At 41.3% G+C, this 26,732-nt stretch overlaps 1 protein-coding gene across 1 annotated transcript in view; it reads left to right on the top strand.

Moving 5' to 3' along the window:
• BRWD3 (bromodomain and WD repeat domain containing 3) overlaps positions 1-26,732 on the top strand; it is a 466,754-nt gene that overhangs the window by 198,275 nt on the left and 241,747 nt on the right. Inside the window, exons 27-31 of the mRNA XM_053715025.1 lie at positions 6,054-6,136; positions 7,379-7,490; positions 8,227-8,288; positions 8,362-8,517; positions 8,747-8,867. Coding sequence (XP_053571000.1) covers positions 6,054-6,136; positions 7,379-7,490; positions 8,227-8,288; positions 8,362-8,517; positions 8,747-8,867 — 534 coding nt within the window. The remainder of the gene's footprint in view (positions 1-6,053; positions 6,137-7,378; positions 7,491-8,226; positions 8,289-8,361; positions 8,518-8,746; positions 8,868-26,732) is intronic.

A 26,732-nucleotide genomic window follows, 5' to 3' on the forward strand; every position in this document is an offset into this window, starting at 1 on the left:
CTTCATTCCATTGATATCAAGCTGTTATCTTGGAAAGTTCTGTTTTTAATGGCTATTTCCTCGGCTCGAAGAGTCTCTGAGTTATCGGCCTTACATTGTGATTCTCCTTATCTGATTTTTCATTCAGACAAGGTAGTTCTGCGTACTAAACCTGGGTTCTTACCTAAGGTAGTCACTAATAGGAATATCAATCAAGAGATTGTTGTTCCTTCATTGTGTCCTAATCCTTCTTCAAAGAAGGAACGACTTCTACACAATCTGGACGTAGTCCGTGCCCTAAAATTTTATTTACAGGCAACTAAAGATTTTCGCCAAACTTCTTCCCTGTTTGTCGTTTATTCTGGACAGAGGAGAGGTCAGAAAGCTTCTGCTACCTCCCTCTCTTTCTGGCTTCGTAGCATAATACGTTTAGCCTATGAGACTGCTGGACAGCAGCCTCCTGAAAGAATTACAGCTCATTCCACTAGAGCTGTGGCTTCCACGTGGGCCTTTAAGAATGAGGCCTCTGTTGAACAGATTTGCAAGGCTGCAACTTGGTCTTCTCTTCATACTTTTTCCAAATTTTACAAATTTGACACTTTTGCTTCTTCTGAGGCTGTTTTTGGGAGAAAGGTTCTTCAGGCAGTGGTTCCTTCCGTGTAAAGATCCTGCCTGTCCCTCCCGTCATCCGTGTACTTTTAGCTTTGGTATTGGTATCCCATAAGTAATGGATGACCCGTGGACTGACTACACTTAACAGGAGAAAACATAATTTATGCTTACCTGATAAATTCCTTTCTCCTGTAGTGTAGTCAGTCCACGGCCCGCCCTGTTTTTATGGCAGGTCTAAATTTTAAATTATACTCCAGTCACCACTGCACCCTATAGTTTCTCCTTTCTCGTTTGGTTTTCGGTCGAATGACTGGGTATGACGTAGAGGGGAGGAGCTATATAGCAGCTCTGCTTGGGTGATCCTCTTGCACTTCCTGTTAGGGAGGAGTTAATATCCCATAAGTAATGGATGACCCGTGGACTGACTACACTACAGGAGAAAGGAATTTATCAGGTAAGCATAAATTATGTTTTTTTCTCCTTGTTAAAATCAATCATTATTAATAAATATATATAAAGGCTATTTTTTTATCTCTTAAAGGGATAGCTCCTTTATTTGTCTTTTTGTTTGAAACATTAAGGATTATAGTATTTTTATTTTGAGATAGCCTCAGGATGATGCTGTTCAGGCATTGCCACAGCTTTCTCCTCAAGGTCCCAAGCCTTTTATGGCGTCACATGCAGTGCCCTGCGGTTCCTCTCAATCTCCTGGAGGAATTGTTTGCCTGCAGAATTTGCTACCTAGGTATCTGGCGGTATCTGTGGCATCATCTGCTTTTCCTATACTAAGGGAAATCACAAGAGGACTTGTTGAGGTGTATAAGTAGGGTTTTGCCAATTTCACCAAAGTGGGATATTTATCTTTGTTAGCTCTTCACCAATGCTAAGTGTTTTCTACCTTGGCAAGGGGCCTCTCAATAAAGTAACCCTTGACTTCATTCTAACATTAAAATATCTTGAATATCTATATGCAATGGTAAATAACCAGCTATAAGGTTAGGGGAAATATCTAGTCCGCTCAAAAAATAACGAATATATACTTATAAAGGTTGAATCTGGTACATATTATCACAATTTATTAAAAATATAAAAAAAACAAAATCAAAAGCGCTAAGGACTGTATATCAATAACAGGACAAAGCCTTACACATTTATTTATACAGTACATATAATCAGCAATAGCAAGCAATACGCTAATAATTGTGCAAACAGATAATAGTGCACATCAGTTCAAATAGCAACTCCCATCAATCTAGGGGCTAGGTATAAATAACCAGCTCAGCACTATATCATGCAAAGCATAGTTCCAAATCACCAGATTTAATATAAACAATCCAAATGATGACCATTATATCTGGGTTGCACATAAGCCAGGGGTAGCTGTAAACGTATACTGTCCTGAAAAAGTGAAAAGTAGACGTCTGTAGATGTCCTTTAGGCTAAGGACATAACCATAAAACACAATACCATGTGCAGGAGTTCATTGGAGTGAAGCAGCTGGTGTTGTGCACAGAGCAACTAATTGCAAACCAACTAATCGATTATGAGATTCGTTGACAACTATTTTCATAATCTATTATTATCTATTATGCCGATTAGTTGTTGCAGCTCTAGTAAGGTTTCTGTTCCGCCTACTGCCTCACAGGTGGTTCTTCTTCATAGGTCTGATGAGGTAGATACGTTAGTAGCCTCTGAGGGTAAAATCTCAAAATCTGACAGTATAATTCTTTCACCTGATACTGAAGTATCCTTCAGTTTTAAGCCTCAACACCTTTGTGTTTTGTTTTAAGGAGGTTTGTTTACTATGGAATGACTCCGTGACGTTGTCAATCCTAAGAATCTAGTAAGCTTTATATATACAGGTACTAAAATTACTCTGGAGTTTTTTCTTGTCACAGACCGTGCTGGAAGATTTTTCTCTGGAATGGAGGATACTTTGGCCTCTCCGCCATGAATGCGTCCGATCTCATCCGATCTGGGAAGCTAGGCAGGGTCGTGCTTGGTTAGACTTGGAAGTCAAGCATGGTTCCTTAAAATAGTAGGGACCATTCCTGCTCTGACTAGGAGAGCTTCGATCCCTGGGGAATATAGCTGTTCTCCCAGGATAAATGGGTTCATTTCTAATATGACTCGACTCTTGACCCATTGGGAGTGTAGTTCCTCCTTTGCAGATCTTTGGATTAGAAGCTGGAGGTTAATGGTTCATTTAAAGCCTTGTCTTATTAGACTTGCTGTTCTAGCCTTCCGGGCTTGGGCCTGAAATCCATATGGATCAGCTGAGAAGTCTACCTGTGGCTTGGTGGTACAGCCTAGGCTTTTTAGTTCTGCGATTGCAGTTTCAAATTTTTCCTCCAAATCCACGCTTCTGACGTTTTCCTTTCAAGGATGGACCTTGTTTGGATTTGAGTAGAATTATTCTTCAGGCCTTAAAGGTTTAAAGGGTTTCTCTACTATTTATCGAGAGAGTATGACTAGAGGAAAATATTTCTTTTCTTTCCTCTGCAGGGTCAGTCTTGGCCTTTGGAGTCCAGCCTCAGATTTCTCCCAGGGGCAAATTTCTCCTAAGGTATCTGCATTATGGGTATGCTGACTGACATTCCTTGAACTGGGTTCTGGACTTCCTCTCTGACAGTTTCAGTTGGAAATGGGATCTAGGAATTTTCCTAATTTTTTTTTAGGATTCTGACCTTCTTGTAGTGTCCATTCTCCTTGGTTCGAGAGGTTCTGTTCATAAGAACATAGACCTGAAGGATGTTTTTTTTTCTGGGCCCATGAGTTGGAATCTTCTCAAGTTTCGGAGTTTTACACATCCAATAAGGATTTAAGGTCCTGGGATAGTGCAAGGGTGGTGTTCTGGACAAAATTGGTTCAGGTGTCATCCATCTTTCAAGTAGTCCTTTTTCTCAAGCTCTGGTCCAATTTTCTTTCCCATTAATGGGAAATGGTATGATTCCCCTAGCTCCATCTTCTAGGGAGGTTTTCTGGGGACCTTTGTAGATTCTCTATCTAGGAAATCAAGAATTTTTCCTGTTCTCTTTTCTGTCAGGTCACCAGCAGGTTGTAGTGGTCCAGTAGATGGTTAACTCTTACACCCAGTTGGGTGGGAGTTAAGATTTTGCTGCAGTTGAATTTTCCTCTCAGTAGGACTTTGGTTAATTTCCACAATATGGAGAATTCCCAGATTTGTCTCAGTGGATAGATCTAGATCAGTCATCGAGTCTCTCTTGTTGTGGTTTCTCAGGAGTATATGTCTCAAAGAAGTGGAGAGTGATTTTCAATCCTCAGTTGGTAATTGCAGTTTCTCACAGACAAATTGTCCTCGGTGGACTTACCAACCTCCAAGGTGGAACCCGGAATCCTTTGCTTTGTAAGAGGTGGCTTGGATCGCTCTGTGGGCGGAGGCTCACAGAGGTTGTCTATCTTCCATCCATATCCCAGGGACAATTAGGAGTGAATTTTCTGAGCAGCCAGATTCTTTGTTCCGGGTGCTCACTGGGCTTGCAAGCAGGAAGGTCCAGGGTTCAAATCCACCTTTGGGTGCTGGTTGTTAACTTTTTCAGAACAACCTGTTCTCCAGGTTGTTAACCAAATGGGGGACCTGATGGCGTCTCGTCATGACTCCGAGCTCCCATAGTGTGGTTCGAGGTCAAGAGACCCTCAAGCCTTTTCTGATAGATGCTCTAGCAGTTCCCTCAGGTTAGCATGTCCGTTTCCTCCGTTTGCTCTACTTCTTTGAGTCGTCGAGGTGCCAGGGTAGCTGGAGGCTAGCTTGCTTACCTTGCAAGTGGACAGTTGAGAGTTAAAATCCCTGTGTTGGTCATGGTCTTCTACTCTGATCAAGCAGGAGAGTGCATCAGTGATTCTTTTAGCCGCTGCATGATCTCATAAGATCTGGTATGCAGATCTAGTAGAAATATCGCCCCTACCTCTTAGAGACTATCTCTCAGGTCTTCTGCTTCAGGGACCCTTCCTTCATCGGATTGTTTCTCTGAAGCTGTCTGCTTGGAGATTGAATGCTTAACAAGTGTTGAATTTTTGATTTGGTTATTGAGACCATGGTTCAGGCTCGTAACTAGAGGGATTTACAATAAGATATTAAAGCTGGACAGATAGCTCAGCATGCTAAGGCACTGTGGCTGAGCTCTGTAACACCCCTAGGGTTGCAGGTTTGACCCCGGCGGGGGCCACTGTCTTTTTCTTCTTCTTCCGGGTTCGATAAGATGAGCGGCGTCTTGAGATTTTTACGAGTGATTAGCCGCGCTTTACAAGTACCCAATACTACATAAAGCATTATTAAAGGTTTCCAAGGATATCATCCTTTCCCCAGGATGGCCTTAAGAAAGGGGTTATCTATCAGTACCTCAAGTGATTTAAGCTGTTATGCATTTTTTAATGTCCTAATTAAAGTGTCCCTTTACAATTGATGTGCGTTCTAGTTGGGTCTGGGATTGTTTTTTTTTTTTTTCATTGCCATTCCAATCCATTCATTTGGAAATGTCCATTTGCATTAGATGAGACACCCAACTTGCAAATGCCATCTATGGGGAACTGGAGGGTTTCTTACACTAAGATTACATTCCATTTCTTACACTACAATTCAATAACTATTTTATTGTTAGAAACAGGCTTTTCTTTGGTTTTTCAAAGTTGCCATGGGTGTTAAGTCCAAAAATTCTATGAGAACATATATATTTGTTGTTGTTTTATACATGGCTTGAATTTCTGGATATATCAGAAAAAAAGTAAAGACCCGTGTGAAACACACTGTTTTTAATACACACCTTTAAATATCTCTCAAAGGGACACTGAACCCAATTTTTTTTCTTTCGTGATTCAGATAGAGCATGCAATTTTAAGCAACTTTCTGATTTACTCCTATTATCATTTTTCTTCGTTCTCTTGCTATCTTTATTTGAAAAAGAAGGCATCTAAGCTTTTTTTTAGGGGGTTCAGAACTCTGGACAGCATTTTTTTTATTGGTGGATAAATGTATCCACCCAATCGGCAAGAACAACCCAGGTTGTTCACCAAAAATGGGCTGGCATCTAAGCTTACATTCTTGCATTTCAAATAAAGATACCAAGAGAATAAAGAAAATTTGATAATAGGAGCAAATTAGAAAGTTGCTTAAAATGTCATGCTCTTTCTGAATCACGAAAGAAAAAATTTGGTTTCAGTATCCCTTTAATGAATACACTTCAAATTTTCCTGTGAGACATTCTAAACATTATTTTTACATTAACGCTTAAAGTAAATGATATTTCAATTGAAACTAGCAGCAATTGCATGCTTATACACAACTTGTTCTGCCTCTAACCTTGCTTGGCTCCTAAAATGTGTGACTTAATAATTTTGTTTTCAATTCGGCACTGGATTTGAAAAATAACTAGTGATTGTCAGATTTAAGAAATATGTATTTGTAACTGATATCGTCTCTGATACATCTCTTTTTTTACTGTCAGATATCATGACATGCCTGATGTGATAGACTTCCTCGTCCTCTATCAGTTCTATAAAGAAGCAAAGGATAGGAATTGGCAAATAGGTAAGATATTGATGAGCTTTCGGTGTTGTAGTATCTAAATATAAACTTTTATTCCAAGATATTTAATCTGAATGTTTTTACACAGTTTCACTTTTCTATTGGTGTTTATTGTGACGGCCCTGTACCTAGTGTATATCTTAAAGGGACATTATACACTTAAAGCATTTTCGAAGTACAGTATTGATGTTACCCTTCCTCTAGTCATGGGTGCTGCCATGTTGAAAATTGTCTTTCACTACATTAAAGTGCAAACCTGTTTGCACATGTGCAGCAACTCTCCTTCGGCCACCTGCATAGTAACCTAGGTTCCAAAATGGTGGCACCCATAATTAGAGGAAGGTGCATGAAATATATTTAGTGTTTAAAGGGACAGGAAACCCCAACATTTTCTTTCATGATTTGTATAGAACATACCATTTTCCAATTTGCTTCTATTATCAAATTTGCTTCATTCTTTTGTTATCCTTTGCTGAAGCTAGCTGAACACATCTTGTAGCCAATCACAAGAGACAAGTGTTCAGACACCTTGTTAGTAAGCTCCCACTAGTGTAGGATATGTGCATATTCTTTTCCAACTAGGGATACCAAGAGAAAAGGAGCGCATTTAAAAAAGAAGTGAATTTAAGATTGACTTAAATTTACATGCTCTATCTGAATCATTCAAGTTTAATTTTGACTTTCCTCCTATCCCTTTTAATGTCCCTTTAAAAATAATAAAACCAGTAACCATTTAGCAAATTAGTAACTTTTAATGCATATAATTGTTTTAGGTTAAAGTACTGCTGTGTGTCTCATATTCTGCAAAGAAAAATATTTATTTATAATATTAGTAGACTGACACCTACAAGCTACTTTATTTTGATTAAAAAAAAAACTATTTAATCGTCTTTATGTATGTGTATTTACGTATCTCTTGTGTATTACTGTAGTTAACTGTAAAACTTGTGTATTTAAGTTGTTAAGCACTGTGAAATATTAAGGGGCTTAGCAAATTATGAAAATTTGTGAATCATATCCTTTATCCTACTCTCATATATAACTACTGCTCCTATTAAGAGATGTTGAATAGCCCTACATATAGTCCTTCCTTACCTTCCAGTGTCTGTTCTACTTTTTTTGTAGCAAGGCATTGTGAGCTGTTACACCACACCAGCCTGTTTACATTGATTGTTTGATACAGGTAATAAGAAAAAAGTGGCTTATGCTTTTACTTCATCCCCTTTGTGTTTGTTTTTATTACAGGAGATCGGTTTCGTAGTATCATCGATGATGCTTGGTGGTTTGGTACTGTGGAGAACCAGCAGCCTTTCCAAAGAGAATACCCAGACAGCTCGTTCCAGTGCTACAGTGTTCAGTATGCACTCTTTGTTTCATTTCTTTGTTTACAGAACAATTGAGCACACCTCATAGGGATCTAAACTAGCCAAAATACCTGGTTTCTATTGTGTGTGTTTTTTTTTTTTTTTTTAAGATTCTTTTTATGTTAAAGCAATGATTCGGTAGAATTCCATATAAAAGTCAATGCTGCTAATATGTAGCTTTATATTAATGTGTGGTTTATACATGCACAATGTAAGAGGTTTGGACTTAAAGGGACAGTCAACTCTAAAATTGTTATTGTTTAAAAAGATAGATAATCCCTTTTATTACCCATTCCCCAGTTTTGCACAGTCGTCATGGTTATATTAATATACTTTTAACCTCTGCGATTAACTTGTATTTAAGCCTCTTTTGACAGCCCCCTGATCAAATGGCTATTATCTATTGACTTGCATTTTAGCCAATTAGTGCAGTGTCATCCACAACTCCACAGGAGGGAGCACAATGTTATCTATAAGACACACATGAATTAGCCGTGTCCTGTTAAAAGCTAATGAAAAGAGCATGTGATAAGAGGCTGTCTGTAGTGACTTAGAAACAGGCAGACATTTAGAGGTTTAAATGTTATAAAGTATATTAATATAACAATTTTGGTTGTGCAAAGCTTGGGAATGGGTAGTAAAGGCATTATCTATCTCTCTAAACAATAAAAATTTTGTTGTTGACTGTCCCTTTAATTTATGCAATTTATTTCTCCTTCTGTTCAACAGTTGGGATAATAACGAAAGAGAAAACATGAGCCCGTGGGACATGGAGCCAGTACCAGATGGGAGTGAGTCTTTGTTCTTTGGCATGACAATCTCAAAGTACAGATTAGGCAGCAAATAACTTCTGTTTCTGTGTAGTAGCTTTCCCCGATGATGTTGGCGCTGGCATTCCTGTTACTGCTGAAGAATTGAAAGCTTTGCAATATAAACCAGAGGAAGGAGAGTGGGGAATGAACTCAAGAGATGAAGTGTGTGAGAGAGTCATTCAAGGAATTGATCAGATCCTTACTCTTGGTAATAATAGGGCTTTTCTAAGATGGTTTACTGGTTTAGATGTTTAATTGCATTTCATTATTTGGGGATGTAAAAAGTAGGAGCCAATAGAGTTTCAATACTAAGTTAAGTGGTTGAAAATATCCAAAACATGCATATAAATGATGGCTCTTTTTAATTATATAGAATTTGTAATGCATTTACAGGACCTTTTTTTTTTTTTTTATTATTTTTTTTTTTTTAAAACTAGACTTTGCCAGCCCATTCAGTGCTCCAGTCGACCTTAGTGCCTATCCCTTGTATTGCACTGTTGTTGCTTATCCAACTGATCTCGGTACTGTACGAAAAAGATTGGAGAGTCGCTTTTACAGGTTGGTAATAGTTTATTGCATTCACTTTTGGTGTACAGGCATGCGAAAGACTCCAGTCTTGTATTACGTTTGTTTTAGCATCTGCATAGCACTTATTCTTCCTTGTTAAAACGACATGAAAGGCAGGAGGTAAATTACTTCAAACTAACTGAATGCTAGAACTGTTAGTAATGAGAGATAACTTCATTAAAAAATGTTTTTTCCAACTTAAAGGGAAATAACATTGCTCTGATTTTTAGACTCTTAACCAAGCCCCAAAGTTTTAGGAGAATACTGAGGTATACCTACTCCAGCTTGCTCCTGTTTGTGTAAAGAGTCTTTTCTCCTACATTGGTGTATCCGGTCCACGGCTTCATCCTTACTTGTGGGATATTCTCAATCCCTACAGGAAGTGGCAAAGAGAGCACACAGCAGAGCTGTCCATATAGCTCCCCTCAGGCTCCGCCCCCCCAGTCATTCTCTTTGCCGCTCTAACTAGTAGCATCTCCACGGGGGTGGTAAAGAGTATGTGGTGTTTAGTTGTAGTTTTTTATTTTTCTATCAAGAGTTTGTTATTTTAAAATAGTGCCGGCTTGTACTATTTACTCTGCAGCAGAAAGTGATGAAGATTTCTGCCGAGAGGAATATGATTTTAGCACCAGTAACTAAAATCCATTGCTGTTCCCACGCAGGACTGTTGAAACCAGAGAACTTCAGTTGGGGGGAACAGTTTGCAGGCTTAACTGCTTCAGGTATGATCAGTCATTTTTCTAACGACCTAGTAATGCTAGAAGACTGTCAGCAATCCCCTCTGGGATAGGTAAGCCATTTTTCTTAGACTCTGTATAAAATAATGGCTTAAATTAAGGGCTCTATGCTGGTTGACACTATTGTGGGCTAAATCGATTGCTTTTTAGCATGTTTTCACTATAAATAAGGTGTTTTTTCAGACTTTAAAACACTTTTGGGGTTTTATTTTGCGCCTGGCACTTATTTGGACACCTATTCTAGTCAGAAAGGCCCCTCCACTCTGGAAATGAAGAGGGAGGAGGCCTCATTTTCAAGCCTCAATTGTGCAGTTGTTTTGCTTAGGCAGTTCATGCAGCTTCACGTGGGGAGTCCAGAGACTCCAGAGAGGCTTATTTCCTACTAAAATAACCCCTAAGGAAGGTAAATGCCACAGTGGAATAGTTCTGTAGTGTTTTTAACAGGTTAATTGCTGTTATTAGCTCCGGTTTGGGCATTAAGGGGTTAATTGGTCTGAAAATTTGTGTGCAATCCTTTCAAAGCATTAAGACACTGTGGTGAAAATTTCATTAAAATCGGATGTTTATTTGATGTTTTTTTTGATGTTTAAGTAATAAAGTGTGCACTTTTATTATTTAAAGACACAGTAACGTTTTTGTCAAAAATAATTTTTATTGCATTGAAGTTCTGTTTATGTCTGTCAAACATGTCTGACCCTTCAGATAACCTATGTTCTGTATGTTCAAAAGCCAAGGTGGTTCCCCCATTAAATTTATGTGTGAAGTGTGCCATAGCGTCCGAACAGCTTAAGGACCGTACAATCACGCTTAAAGATATAGCCCAAGATGATTCTTTAGCTGAAGGTAGTGAGGATAGCTCACTATCCTCTCCTTCTGTGTCAACACCAGCTATGTCCGCGCAAGCGATGCCCAGTACATATAGCGCGCCAATTGCTATTACTATGCAACAGTTAGCAGCAGTAATGAATAATTCTCTCGCAGCATTTTTATCCAAACTGCCAGCTTTTCCTAGGAAGCGTGATTGCTCAGTTTTAAATACAGAAAATGAGCAAGCAGACGCAGAGGATAATTTATCTGTAGTGCCCTCACATCAATCTGACTTGGCGGTGAGGGAGGGCCTGTCTGAGGGAGAAATTTCTGACACAGGAGAAGTTTCTCAGCAGGCAGAGCCTGATACCATAGCATTTAAATTTAAGCTAGAACACCTCCGCGCTCTACTTAAGGAGGTCCTAGCTACTCTTGATGATTGTGACTCTTTGGTGGTCCCAGAAAAATTGTGTAAAATGGATAAATTCTTAGAGGTCCCAGTACACACTGATGCGTTTCCGATACCTAAGAGGGTGGCGGATATAGTGAATAAGGAGTGGGAGAAGCCAGGTGTACCTTTTCTTCCCCCCTCCTATATTTAAGAAAATGTTCCCCATTGTTGATCCCAGAAGGGACGCGTGGCAGACGGTCCCTAAGGTAGAAGGGGCAGTTTCAACGCTAGCTAAGCGCACAACTATACCAATAGAAGACAGTTGCGCTTTCAAAGATCCTATGGATAAAAAATTAGAAGGTTTACTTAAGAAAATTTTTGTTCAACAAGGTTTTCTTCTTCAACCAATTTCTTGCATTATTCCTGTAACCACTGCAGCTGCTTTTTGGTTTGAGGAATTAGAAAACTCGCTCCAGAAGGAGACTTCTTATGATGAAGTCATGGATAGAATTCACGCCCTGAAGTTGGCTAATTCTTTCATTACCGATGCCGCTTTTCAGTTAGCTAAATTAGCGGCGAAAAATTCTGGTTTCGCAATAGTGGCGCATAGAGCGCTTTGGCTAAAATCGTGGTCGGCGGATGTGTCGTCCAAAACAAAATTGCGTAATATTCCTTTCAAGGGTAAGACCCTATTCGGGCCAGAGTTGAAAGAAATTATTTCAGATATCACTGGGGGAAAGGGCCATGCCCTTCCACAGGATAGACCTTTCAAAGCTAAAAATAAGTCTAATGTTCGTTCCTTTCGCAATTTCAGGAACGGACCGGCTTCTACCTCTACAGCCACTAGGCAAGAGGGTAACGCACCCCAGCCCAAACCAGCATAGAAACCATTGCAAGGCTGGAACAAGGGTAAACAGGCCAAAAAGCCTGCTGCTGCTACCAAGACAGCATGAAGGGGTAGCCCCCGATCCGGGACCGGATCTAGTAGGGGGCAGACTTTCTCTCTTTGCTCAGGCCTGGGCAAGAGGTGTTCCGGACCCCTGGGCACTAGAAATTGTCTCTCAGGGGTATCTTCTAGAATTCAAGGACCTTCCTCCAAGGGGAAGGTTCCACATGTCTCGCTTATCTTTAGACCAGATAAAGAGACAGGCATTCTTACATTGCGTAGAAGACCTTTTCAAAATGGGAGTGATAAACCCAGTTCCAACAGCAGAACAAGGACTGGGATTTTACTCAAACCTGTTTGTAGTTCCCAAAAAGGAAGGAACTTTCAGGCCAATTCTGGATTTAAAGATCCTAAACAAATTACTCAGAGTTCCATCATTCAAAATGGAAACCATTCGGACAAGCATTACCAGTTCGTGGCTCTTCCCTTCGGATTGGCCACTGCTCCCAGAATTTTCACAAAGGTGCTAGGGTCCCTTCTAGCGGTGCTAAGGCCAAGGGGCATTGCAGTAGCACCTTACCTAGACGACATTTTAATACAGGCGTCGTCCTTTCACAAAGCAAGGGCTCATACGGACATTGTTCTAGCCTTTCTAAGGTCTCACGGGTGGAAGGTGAACATAGAAAAAAGTTCTCTGTCCCCGTTCACAAGGGTTCCCTTCCTGGGAACAATAATAGACTTGGTAGAAATGAAAATCTTTCTGACAGAGGTCAGGAAATTATAACTTTTGTACACTTGTCGAGTTCTTCAATCCATTCCTCAACCCTCCATAGCTCAGTGCATGGAGGTAATAGGACTAATGGTTGCGGCAATGGACGTGGTTCCTTTTGCTCAAATTCATTTAAGACCATTGCAACTGTGCATGCTCAAACAATGGAATGGGGATTATGCAGATTTGTCTCCCCAGATTCAGATGGACCAGCAAACCAGAGACTCACTCCTCTGGTGGTTGTCTCAGGATCACCTGTCTCAGGGAATGAGTTTCCGAAGACCGGAGTGGAACATTGTCACGACCGACGCCAGCCTCTTAAGCTGGGGCGCGGTCTGGAAGTCCCTGAAGGCTCAGGGTCTATGGTCTCGGGAAGAATCTCTTCTCCCGATAAACATTTTGGAATTGAGAGCGATATTCAATGCGCTCCAGTCATGGCCTCAACTAGCGGAGGCCAAATTCATCAGATTTCAGTCGGACAACATGACGACTGTAGCGTACATCAATCATCAGGGGGGAACAAAGAGTTCCCTGGCGATGAGGGAGGTATCCAAGATCATCAAATGGGCAGAGGATCACTCCTGCCATCTATCAGCAATTCACATCCCAGGAGTGGACAACTGGGAAGCGGATTATCTGAGTCGTCAGACTTTCCATCCGGGGGAGTGGGAACTCCACCCGGAGGTTTTTGCTCAGCTGACCCAGCTATGGGGAATTCCAGATCTGGATCTGATGGCGTCACGTCAGAACTCCAAAGTTACACGTTACAGGTCCAGGGATCCCAAGGCGACATTGGTAGATGCCTTAGTAGTGCCTTGGTCGTTCAATCTAGCTTATGTCTTTCCACCGTTTCCCCTTCTCCCCCGGGTAGTAGCCAGGATCAAACAGGAGAAGGCTTCGGTAATTCTGATAGCTCCTGCGTGGCCACGCAGGACTTGGTATGCAGACCTGGTGAATATGTCATCGGTTCCACCATGGAAGCTGCCTTTGAGGCAGGACCTTCTAATTCAAGGTCCATTCGAACATCCAAACCTAGTTTCTCTGCAACTGACTGCTTGGAGATTGAACGCTTGATTCTAGCTAAACGTGGGTTTTCGGAATCAGTTATAGATACTCTGATCCAGGCTAGAAAGCCTGTCACCAGGAAAATTTACCATAAGATATGGCGGAAATATCTTTGCTGGTGCGAATCCAAGGGTTACTCATGGAGTAAGATTAGGATTCCAAGGATACTATCTTTTCTCCAAGAAGGATTGGAGAAAGGTCTGTCAGCTAGTTCTTTAAAGGGACAGATATCTGCTCTGTCTGTTTTGTTACACAAGCGTCTGGCAGCCATGCCAGATATTCAGGCGTTTGTACAGGCTTTAGTCAGAATCAAGCCTGTCTACAGACCTGTGGCTCCTCCATGGAGTCTAAATTTAGTTCTTTCAGTTCTTCAAGGGGTTCCGTTTGAACCTCTACATTCCATAGATATTAAGTTACTATCTTGGAAAGTTTTGTTTTTAGTAGCTATTTCTTCTGCTAGAGTTTCTGAATTGTCTGCTTTGCAGTGTAATTCACCCTATCTGGTGTTTCATACAGATAAGGTCGTTTTACGTACCAAACCTGGTTTTCTTCCAAAAGTGTTTTCCAATAAGAATATCAACCAGGAAATAGTTGTTCCTTCTCTGTGTCCTAATCCAGTTTCTAACAAGGAACGTCTGTTACACAATCTTGATGTGGTTCGTGCTTTAAAGTTTTATCTAAAAGCAACTAAAGACTTCAGACAAACATCGTCCTTGTTTGTCGTCTATTCTGGCAAGAGGAGAGGTCAAAAGGCGACTGCGACCTCTCTGTCTTTCTGGCTGAAAAGCATCATCCGGTTGGCTTATGAGACTGCTGGAAGGCAGCCTCCTGAACGAATTACAGCTCACTCTACTAGAGCTGTGGCTTCCACATGGGCTTTCAAGAATGAGGCTTCTGTTGAACAGATTTGTAAGGCAGCGACTTGGTCTTCACTGCATACGTTTGCCAAATTTTACAAATTCGATACTTTTGCTTCTTCGGAGGCTATTTTTGGGAGAAAGGTTTTACAAGCAGTGGTGCCTTCAGTTTAGGTTACCTGACTTGTTCCCTCCCTTCATCCGTGTCCTAAAGCTTTGGTATTGGTTCCCACAAGTAAGGATGAAGCCGTGGACCGGATACACCAATGTAGGAGAAAACAGAATTTATGTTTACCTGATAAATTTCTTTCTCCTACGATGTATCCGGTCCACGGCCCGCCCTGGCATTTTGGTCAGGTTTAAATTTATTTTTGTAAACTACAGTCACCACTGCACCCTATGGTTCTCCTTTTTCTCCTAACCGTCGGTCGAATGACTGGGGGGGCGGAGCCTGAGGGGAGCTATCTGGACAGCTCTGCTGTGTGCTCTCTTTGCCACTTCCTGTAGGGATTGAGAATATCCCACAAGTAAGGATGAAGCCGTGGACCGGATACACCGTAGGAGAAAGAAATTTATCAGGTAAACATAAATTCTGTTTTCATATGCAGAGGAAGGGGGAATGGGGGGAGTGTCTGTTATTTCCCACTTATAGTGGGTGTTCTAGCCACCTTTTCAACAGAGCTAAACTGGGAGCTTCTAAGTAAGTTTTTAAAACGTTTTTTTACTGGATTTTTACATCATCTGTGCATATTCTTTATAGTAGTGTCTATTGCATGCAGTTATATGTAAACATAGTACATGATGCTATAACTCTCACTTCCTCTCTCTTTCTGCTAATGGCTACATAAATGCATATGCGTTCTGCACTGTCTGTATACTTGAATAGTAGCTGTTTGTACCGCAATACATATTTCTCTCCAGAAGGGAGTGATGGTAACATTTAATTATTTACTGCTATAACTTTCAATTCTTAAAGTGATTGTAAAGAATACATAATATAAATGTTATGCATTCTCCCCAAGGCAGAACATACAGTGATCTGAGATTTCATCGCAGAAAATGCAGCATGTCTGCAGAAAGAACAAGACACATGCAGGAACTGTTACTGATTTAACTTTGCAGCACTGCTCCACATCAGGCTGTTCTCTTCAAACAGCACTGTGCTGTTGCTGCACAGTGTAAGTTTTCCTTATCACAGTGCATCCAGAGCAAAGTGTTGTTTGAATATACAGTAGATTTATATATTAGACCAAGAGTATAGAATTCTTTTTATTCAAGAGACAATTTATTTTTTTGGCTGCATCTAATTTGCAATCCAATTTTCAACTACTGCACTATATTATAAAACTTTTAAAATTGCTTTATTCTCCAGTTAATCAACACATTGCAATTAAACGTGTGCTTAAGTGTAACTGCCTAATTTAACATTTTATTTTATTTAAATATGAGCTGCAGAAAATTTTTCACTTAAAAAAATCTCATCGCAGAAAGTGAAAAAAAGTTCTGCCTCTGGGTGCATTCTTTGCCCAATAGGCATGTAAAGTGCTAGTTTTATTTTTTTATTTTAATAATCAAAACTAATAAGGAGAATGGAGAATGGAGAATTTAGACTATGACGAGAGGTTAACCAAACAGGGTTTGTTTTCTTTAGCATGAGAAGGGATATTACTTTACATAAATATATTGAAGGCCCATATACAGAGTTGGCGGAAGCTCTGTTTATTCAAAGGCAATTGTTTGTGACAAGAAGTCACAATTTAAGGCTAGAGGAAAGGAGATTTAATATCCAGCAATGTAAAAAAATGTTTTTTTTATTGTAAAAGCAATTAAATTGTGGGACTTATTACCTAAGGAGGTAGTAAATGCCAATACCGTAGATACATTTCTGGCTAGAAACACATTTCAGGAATATGATTGCTGGGGTTAAATGGGTCAGCTATTTAATGGAATTCATTTAAGCTTAATTGAAGCTTCTTTATTGTAAATCAATTAGTATATGTATAGGTTGAACTCAATAGACTTCTTCTTTCAACCTCATCTACTATGTAAAATTAGTGCAGAATTATCCAAAATGTTCTCCTACCATTACTATCTGTTACTCCGGCTTGCTGTGGTGTAGTGACCGGCTCAACCAACTCTATGCTTTTAACAGAATCTGCACTTCTGTTCTGTGCCAGCAGTGAATCATACCAGTATTTGATTTACTGTTTACTGCAGCGCATGCCTAAAATGTCATTGCGGGTAGATTAGCAACGCTGTAATGGCCTTTCACGTGTTGTATTTCTTGCTTTAAATTTCATAATTTGTATTTACTACCTGCTTCTTTATATATAAGTTGTTAGAATAATTCCATACATGCTTGAAAACCTTATTCTGAATGCTCGATTTGCAGTGTAGATACATGGGATTTAGAAATCTAAGACTCTTGCATGTTACCTGTTTCAAATACAGTTCTGTAATAAATTTCTTTATTTTTTTATTTTTTACCCCATCTGGTTTTGAGTCAAATCTTTTAGGTCATACACATTTTCTTTATTTCAATTTATGCATTGTCTCAGTATCTCATGTCATTCAGTCATTTGTGGTGATATGTCTCATACCTTCATAGAGCAGTTAGAGTGGTAAATGTTGATTACATACACAAGCAATGTACAGCTGATAATCACACAAGCCAGGTGTCCAAACTGCAGATAGCAATTACACTGTGCATATATTAGGTGTATATAATAATAAATCCCAGATACAGAGCCAAGAGTATTGCTAATAATTCCTGTGTACAGAGAGAATGTAAAATCACGTCTAACATGCAAAGGGGAAGATATGTTAAGAAAATCCCACATTTGTAAACCTAGGATAATTGACAGCCTACCCACATATACAGAGCAACAGCAATATAAAAGCAGCTTTTAACTTAAAGGGGCGTGAAACCCCAACATTTTATTTCATGATTCAGAACATGCAATTTTAAACAACCTTTCTTATATTACTTCTATTGTCAAATGTTCTTCTTTCTCTTGGTATCTTTGAAAAGCAGGGATGTTTGCGCAAAAGCATACACATGTCTAGAGCACTATATGGCAGCAGTTTTGTTAGACTGTTATCCATTTGCAGGAGCACTAGATGGCAGCACAATTTCCTGTCATGTAGTATTCCAGTCACCTACCTAGGTATCTCTTCAACAAAGAATACCATGGGAACGAAGCAAATTTGATAATAGAAGTAAATTGGAAACTTTTTAAAATTGTAATCTCTGCCTGAATCAGAAAAGAAAATTTTTCATTAGGTGGTGAGAGTCCACAAGCCATTATTCCTGGGAATTTAACTCCTGGCCACTAGGAGGCGGTAAAGATTCCCAAAACTCTAAAAGTATTTCATTCCTCCCACCTCTCTGGTATGCTAGTTTAACTTTTGCTCCAGATTCTTCATAGAGAGGGGTGCTCAGACCAATGTTTCCTCTAATTATTTTGAGCACTGTGCTAAAAAAAATGTGCCTGTGGATTTTTTGGGCAAGTAAATAAAATTTCTCTTTTAAGGTGTATCCAGTCCACGGGTTCATCCATTACTTGTGGGATATTCTCCTTCCCAACAGGAAGTTGCAAGAGGACACCCACAGCAGAGCTGTCTATATAGCTCCTCCCCTAACCCCCACCTCCAGTCATTCTCTTGCAACGCTCGACAAGATAGGAAGTATCAAGAGATATGTGGTGACTTAGTGTAGTGTTACCTTCAATCAAGAGTTTATTTTTAAACAGTACCGGCGTTGTACTGTTTTACTCTCAGGCAGAAATTAGAAGAAGAATTCTGCCAGGAGGTTGATGATCTTAGCGGTTTGTAACTGTTCTCACACATAACTGAAGAGTATGGGAAAACTTCAGTTGGGGGAACGGTCTGCAGATTACCTGCTTTGAGGTATGTTCAGTATTTTTATTTCTAGAGAGATGAATAAGTTCTAGAAAATGCTGACAGAGCCTTGTGTATTTGAGGTAAGCTAGATGCAGTGATTTAACGACTGGGATCATGCTTACAAAACAGGGTAATCAAGTTAATACTCATATTACTTAGTGACAAAACGTTTTACATGTTTCATAAATAGGACGTTTTCTCCAACATAGGTGTGTCCGGTCCACGGCGTCATCCTTACTTGTGGGATATTCTCTTCCCCAACAGGAAATGGCAAAGAGCCCAGCAAAGCTGGTCACATGATCCCTCCTAGGCTCCGCCTACCCCAGTCATTCTCTTTGCCGTTGTACAGGCAACATCTCCACGGAGATGGCTTAGAGTTTTTTAGTGTTTAACTGTAGTTTTTATTATTCAATCAAGAGTTTGTTATTTTAAAATAGTGCTGGTATGTACTATTTACTCAGAAACAGAAAAGAGATGAAGATTTCTGTTTGTATGAGGAAAATGATTTTAGCAACCGTTACTAAAATCCATGGCTGTTCCACACAGGACTGTTGAGAGGAATTAACTTCAGTTGGGGGAACAGTGAGCAGTCTCTTGCTGCTTGAGGCATGACACATTCTAACAAGACGATGTAATGCTGGAAGCTGTCATTTTCCCTATGGGATCCGGTAAGCCATGTTTATTAAGATAGTAAATAAGGGCTTCACAAGGGCTTATTAAGACTGTAGACTTTTTCTGGGCTAAATCGATTCATTATTAACACATATTTAGCCTTGAGGAATCATTTAATCTGGGTATTTTGATAAGATTATATCGGCAGGCACTTTTTTAGACACCTTATTCTTTAGGGGCTTTCCCAAATCATAGGCAGAGCCTCATTTTCGCGCCGGTGTTGCGCACTTGTTTTTGAGAGGCATGGCATGCAGTCGCATGTGTGAGTAGCTCTGATACATAGAAAAGACTTTCTGAAGGCGTCATTTGGTATCGTATTCCCCTTTGGGCTTGGTTGGGTCTCAGCAAAGCAGATACCAGGGACTGTAAAGGGGTTAAAGTTAAAAACGGCTCCGGTTCCGTTATTTTAAGGGTTAAAGCTTCCAAATTTGGTGTGCAATACTTTTAAGGCTTTAAGACACTGTGGTGAAATTTTGGTGAATTTTGAACAATTCCTTCATACTTTTTCGCAATTGCAGTAATAAAGTGTGTTCAGTTTAAAATTTAAAGTGACAGTAACGGTTTTATTTTAAAACGTTTTTTTGTACTTTGTTATCAAGTTTATGCCTGTTTAACATGTCTGAACTACCAGATAGACTGTGTTCTGAATGTGGGGAAGCCAGAGTTCCTTCTCATTTAAATAAATGTGATTTATGTGACAATGACAATGATGCCCAAGATGATTCCTCAAGTGAGGGGAGTAAGCATGGTACTGCATCATTCCCTCCTTCGTCTACACGAGTCTTGCCCACTCAGGAGGCCCCTAGTACATCTAGCGCGCCAATACTCCTTACTATGCAACAATTAACGGCTGTAATGGATAATTCTGTCAAAAACATTTTAGCCAAAATGCACACTTATCAGCGTAAGCGCGACTGCTCTGTTTTAGATACTGAAGAGCATGACGACGCTGATAATAATGGTTCTGAAGGGCCCCTAAACCAGTCTGATGGGGCCAGGGAGGTTTTGTCTGAGGGAGAAATTACAGATTCAGGGAACATTTCTCAACAAGCTGAACCTGATGTGATTACGTTTAAATTTAAGTTGGAACATCTCCGCGCTCTGCTTAAGGAGGTATTATCCACTCTGGATGATTGTGACAATTTGGTCATCCCAGAGAAGCTATGTAAAATGGACAAGTTCCTAGAGGTCCCGGGGCTCCCAGAAGCTTTTCCTATACCCAAGCGGGTGGCGGACATTGTAAATAAAGAATGGGAAAGGCCCGGTATTCCTTTCGTCCCTCCCCCCATATTTAAAAAATTGTTTCCTATGGTCGACCCCAGAAAGGACTTATGGCAGACAGTCCCCAAGGTCGAGGGAGCGGTTTCCACTTTAAACAAACGCACCACTATACCCATAGAAGATAGTTGTGCTTTCAAAGATCCTATGGATAAAAAATTAGAAGGTTTACTTAAAAAAATGTTTGTTCAGCAGGGTTACCTTCTACAACCAATTTCATGCATTGTCCCTGTCGCTACAGCCGCATGTTTCTGGTTCGATGAGCTGGTAAAGGCGGTCGATAGTGATTCTCCTCCTTATGAGGAGATTATGGACAGAATCAATGCTCTCAAATTGGCTAATTCTTTCACCCTAGACGCCACTTTGCAATTGGCTAGGTTAGCGGCTAAGAATTCTGGGTTTGCTATTGTGGCGCGCAGAGCGCTTTGGTTGAAATCTTGGTCAGCTGATGCGTCTTCCAAGAACAAGCTACTTAACATTCCTTTCAAGGGGAAAACGCTGTTTGGCCCTGACTTGAAAGAGATTATCTCTGATATCACTGGGGGTAAGGGCCATGCCCTTCCTCAGGATCGGCCTTTCAAGGCCAAAAATAAACCTAATTTTCGTCCCTTTCGTAGAAACGGACCAGCCCAAAGTGCTACGTCCTCTAAGCAAGAGGGTAATACTTCTCAAGCCAAGCAAGCTTGGAGACCAATGCAAGGCTGGAACAAGGGAAAGCAGGCCAAGAAACCTGCCACTGCTACCAAGACAGCATGAAATGTTGGCCCCCGATCCGGGACCGGATCTGGTGGGGGGCAGACTCTCTCTCTTCGCTCAGGCTTGGGCAAGAGATGTTCTGGATCCTTGGACACTAGAAATAGTCTCCCAAGGTTATCTTCTGGAATTCAAGGGGCTTCCCCCAAGGGGGAGGTTCCACAGGTCTCAGTTGTCTTCAGACCACATAAAAAGACAGGCATTCTTACATTGTGTAGAAGACCTGTTAACAATGGGAGTGATTCATCCTGTTCCATTAGGAGAACAAGGGATGGGGTTCTACTCCAATCTGTTCATAGTTCCCAAAAAAGAGGGAACGTTCAGACCAATCTTAGATCTCAAGATCTTAAACAAGTTTCTCAAGGTTCCATCGTTCAAGATGGAAACCATTCGAACAATTCTTCCTTCCATCCAGGAAGGTCAATTCATGACCACGGTGGATTTAAAGGATGCGTATCTACATATTCCTATCCACAAGGAACATCATCGGTTCCTAAGGTTCGCATTCCTGGACAAGCATTACCAGTTCGTGGCGCTTCCTTTCGGATTAGCCACTGCTCCAAGGATTTTCACAAAGGTACTAGGGTCCCTTCTAGCTGTGCTAAGACCAAGGGGCATTGCTGTAGTACCTTACTTGGACGACATTCTGATTCAAGCGTCGTCCCTTCCTCAAGCAAAGGCTCACACGGACATCGTCCTGGCCTTTCTCAGATCTCACGGATGGAAAGTGAACGTGGAAAAGAGTTCTCTATCTCCGTCGACAAGGGTTCCCTTCTTGGGAACAATAATAGACTCCTTAGAAATGAGGATTTTTCTGACAGAGGCCAGAAAAACAAGACTTCTGGACTCTTGTCGGATACTTCATTCCGTTCCTCTTCCTTCCATAGCGCAGTGCATGGAAGTGATAGGTTTGATGGTAGCGGCAATGGACATAGTTCCTTTTGCGCGCATTCATCTAAGACCATTACAACTGTGCATGCTCAGTCAGTGGAATGGGGACTATACAGACTTGTCTCCGAGGATACAAGTAAATCAGAGGACCAGAGACTCACTCCGTTGGTGGCTGTCCCTGGACAACCTGTCACAAGGGATGACCTTCCGCAGACCAGAGTGGGTCATTGTCACGACCGACGCCAGTCTGATGGGCTGGGGCGGGGTCTGGGGATCCCTGAAAGCTCAGGGTCTTTGGTCTCGGGAAGAATCTCTTCTACCGATAAATATTCTGGAACTGAGAGCGATATTCAATGCTCTCAAGGCTTGGCCTCAGCTAGCGAGGGCCAAGTTCATACGGTTTCAATCAGACAACATGACAACTGTTGCGTACATCAACCATCAGGGGGGAACAAGGAGTTCCCTGGCGATGGAAGAAGTGACCAAAATCATTCAATGGGCGGAGTCTCACTCCTGCCACCTGTCTGCAATCCACATCCCAGGAGTGGAAAATTGGGAAGCGGATTTTCTGAGTCGTCAGACATTGCATCCGGGGGAGTGGGAACTCCATCCGGAAATCTTTGTCCGAATCACTCAACTGTGGGGCATTCCAGACATGGATCTGATGGCCTCTCGTCAGAACTTCAAAGTTCCTTGCTACGGGTCCAGATCCAGGGATCCCAAGGCGGCTCTAGTGGATGCACTAGTAGCACCTTGGACCTTCAAACTAGCTTATGTATTCCCGCCGTTTCCTCTCATCCCCAGGCTGGTAGCCAGGATCAATCAGGAGAGGGCGTCGGTGATCTTGATAGCTCCTGCGTGGCCACGCAGGACTTGGTATGCAGATCTGGTGAATATGTCATCGGCTCCACCATGGAAGCTACCTTTGAGACGAGACCTTCTTGTTCAAGGTCCGTTCGAACATCCGAATCTGGTCTCACTCCAGCTGACTGCTTGGAGATTGAACGCTTGATCTTATCGAAGCGAGGGTTCTCAGATTCTGTTATCGATACTCTTGTTCAGGCCAGAAAGCCTGTAACTAGAAAGATTTACCACAAAATTTGGAAAAAATATATCTGTTGGTGTGAATCTAAAGGATTCCCTTGGGACAAGGTTAAGATTCCTAAGATTCTATCCTTCCTTCAAGAAGGATTGGAAAAAGGATTATCTGCAAGTTCCCTGAAGGGACAGATTTCTGCCTTGTCTGTGTTACTTCATAAAAAGCTGGCAGCTGTGCCAGATGTTCAAGCCTTTGTTCAGGCTCTGGTTAGAATCAAGCCTGTTTACAAACCTTTGACTCCTCCTTGGAGTCTCAACTTAGTTCTTTCAGTTCTTCAGGGGGTTCCGTTTGAACCCTTACATTCCGTTGATATTAAGTTATTATCTTGGAAAGTTTTGTTTTTGGTTGCAATTTCTTCTGCTAGAAGAGTTTCAGAATTATCTGCTCTGCAGTGTTCTCCTCCTTATCTGGTGTTCCATGCAGATAAGGTGGTTTTACGTACTAAACCTGGTTTTCTTCCAAAAGTTGTTTCTAACAAAAACATTAACCAGGAGATTATCGTACCTTCTCTGTGCCCGAAACCAGTTTCAAAGAAGGAACGTTTGTTGCACAATTTGGATGTTGTTCGCGCTCTAAAATTCTATTTAGGCGCTACAAAGGATTTTAGACAAACATCTTCCTTGTTTGTTGTTTATTCCGGTAAGAGGAGAGGTCAAAAAGCAACTTCTACCTCTCTCTCTTTTTGGATTAAAAGCATCATCAGATTGGCTTACGAGACTGCAGGACGGCAGCCTCCCGAAAGAATCACAGCTCATTCCACTAGGGCTGTGGCTTCCACATGGGCCTTCAAGAACGAGGCTTCTGTTGATCAGATATGTAGGGCAGCGACTTGGTCTTCACTGCACACTTTTACCAAATTTTACAAGTTTGATACTTTTGCTTCTTCTGAGGCTATTTTTGGGAGAAAGGTTTTGCAAGCCGTGGTGCCTTCCATCTAGGTGACCTGATTTGCTCCCTCCCATCATCCGTGTCCTAAAGCTTTGGTATTGGTTCCCACAAGTAAGGATGACGCCGTGGACCGGACACACCTATGTTGGAGAAAACAGAATTTATGTTTACCTGATAAATTACTTTCTCCAACGGTGTGTCCGGTCCACGGCCCGCCCTGGTTTTTTAATCAGGTCTGATAATTTATTTTCTTTAACTACAGTCACCACGGTATCATATGGTTTCTCCTATGCAAATATTCCTCCTTAACGTCGGTCGAATGACTGGGGTAGGCGGAGCCTAGGAGGGATCATGTGACCAGCTTTGCTGGGCTCTTTGCCATTTCCTGTTGGGGAAGAGAATATCCCACAAGTAAGGATGACGCCGTGGACCGGACACACCGTTGGAGAAAGTAATTTATCAGGTAAACATAAATTCTGTTTTTTCTCTGAGGGAGATAAGTCTTTATTTGGGGCGTAATTTTCAACATGGCTATTCAGATACTCCTAGGAGTATTTTCTTAAGGCCCCTCTGACATCCAGTACATGGTGGGAGGGGCCTATTTTCACGCTCTAGATGCGCAGTTTCCTTCAGACTGAGACATCCAGCTTCCCTAGAGGAGTCCTCTGGCATCTGAGGACCATTATAAAGGGTTTATTTCATCCCTAAATCGTATTTGAGGGCAGGTAGGAGCCTCAGCAGAGCTGTGGCAAGGTGCTCAACTGTCTTTTACCGGTGGTTGACGTTTTTTAAATCCGGTTTGGGGGCTATGGGGTTAATCATCAATTTGCAAGTGGGTGCAATGTTGCTTTAGTCCCTTACACACACTGTAAAAATTTCGAAGACTTTACTATATTTTTACACTGTTTTGCAGTTTAAGTGGTAGTTTTTTTCTCTTAAAGGCACAGTAACGTTTTTGTTTAATTGCTGTTTTACCTTTATTAAAGTGTTTTCCAAGCTTGCTTGTCTCATTACTAGTCTGTCATTACTAGTCTGTTAAACATGTCTGACATAGAGGAAACTCCTTGTTCAATATGTTTGGAAGCCATTGTGGAACCCCCTCAGAATGTGTACCAAATGTACTGAAATTTCTATAAACTATAAAGACCATATTATGGCACTTAAAGATTTATCTCCAGAGGATTCTCTGACTGAAAAAAGGGAGATTATGCCATCTAGCTCTCCCCATGTGTCAGAACCTATAACTCCCGCTCAAGTGACGCCAAGTACATCTAGCGCGTCTAATTCTTTCACCTTACAGGACATGGCAGCAGTTATGAATGCTACCCTCTGAGAGGTATTGTCCAAACTGCCAGGGTTACATGGAAAGCGAGACATCTCTGGGGCTAGAACTAATACAGAGCTTGCTGACACTTTAATACCTGTGTCCGATATACTCTCACAATACTCAGAAGCCGAGGCAGGAGAGCTTCTATCTGTGGGTGACATTTCAGATTCAGGGAAGGCGTTGCTTCAGTCTGATTCTGAAATGACAGCGTTTAAATTTAAACTTGAACACCTCCGCTTATTGCTTAGGGAGGTTTTAGCGACTCTGGACGACTGTGAACCCATTGTAGTTCCAGAGAAATTGTGTAAGATGGGCAAATACTTTGCAGTGCCTGTTTACACTGATGTTTTTCCAGTCCCTAAGAGGTTTTCGGAAATTATTACTAAGGAATGGGATAGACCAGGTGTGCCGTTCTCTCCCCCTCCTGCTTTTAAAAAGATGTTTCCCATAGATGCCGCCATACGGGACTTGTGGCAGACGGTCCCTAAGGTGGAGGGAGCAGTCTCTACCCTAGCTAAGCGTACAACTATCCCCGTCGAGGACAGTTGTGCTTTCCTAGATCATATGGATAAAAAATTGGAGGGTCTCCTTAAGAAATTTTTTATACATCAAGGTTTTATTCTCCAGCCTCTTGCATGCATTGCCCCAGTTACTGCTGCAGCGGCTTTTTGGTTTGAGTCTCTTGAGGAGGCTCTACAGGTGGAGACCCCGTTAGATGATATTTTAGACAGGATTAAAGCTCTCAAGTTAGCTAATTCCTTTATTTCTGACCATTTTTCATTTAACCAAGCTAACGGCTAAGAATTCAGGTTTTGCCATTCTGGCGCGTAGGGCTCTATGGCTTAAGTCCTGGTCAGCAGACTTTACTTCAAAGTCTAAGCTTCTTAACATCCCCTTCAAGGGACAGACCCTATTCGGGCCTGGTCTGAAGGAGATCATTTCTGATATTACTGGAGGAAAAGGTCACGCCCTTCCTCAGGATAGGTCCAATAAGTTAAGGACCAAACAGAATAATTTTCGTAACTTTTGGAACTTCAAGAGTGGCGCAGCTTCAGCTTCCTCTAATACAAAACAAGAGGGAAGACCTAATCAGGTTTGGAAAAAGGGGAAGAAGGCCAAAAAACCTGCTGCTGCCTCTAAGACAGCATGAAGGATTAGCCCCCGATCCGGGACCGGATCTAGTAGGAGGCAGACTTTCTCTCTTCGCTCAGGCTTGGGCAAGAGACGTCCAGGATCCCTGGGCACTAGAGGTCGTTTCCCAGGGATATCTTCTGGAATTCGAAGGTTCATCTCCAAAAGGGGAGATTTCACCTCTCACAACTATCTGCAAACCAGATAAAGAGAGAGGCATTCTTATGTTGCGTTCAAGACCTATTGGTTATGGGAGTGATCCACCCAGTTCCAAGGGAGGAACAGGGGCAGGGTTTCTATTCAAACCTGTTTATAGTTCCCAAAAAAGAGGGAACGTTCAGACCAATCTTGGATCTCAAGATCCTAAACAAATTTCACAGGGTCCCATCTTTCAAGATGGAG

Source organism: Bombina bombina, chromosome 1, assembly GCF_027579735.1.
Source record: "Bombina bombina isolate aBomBom1 chromosome 1, aBomBom1.pri, whole genome shotgun sequence".
Lineage (NCBI taxonomy): Eukaryota > Metazoa > Chordata > Amphibia > Anura > Bombinatoridae > Bombina > Bombina bombina.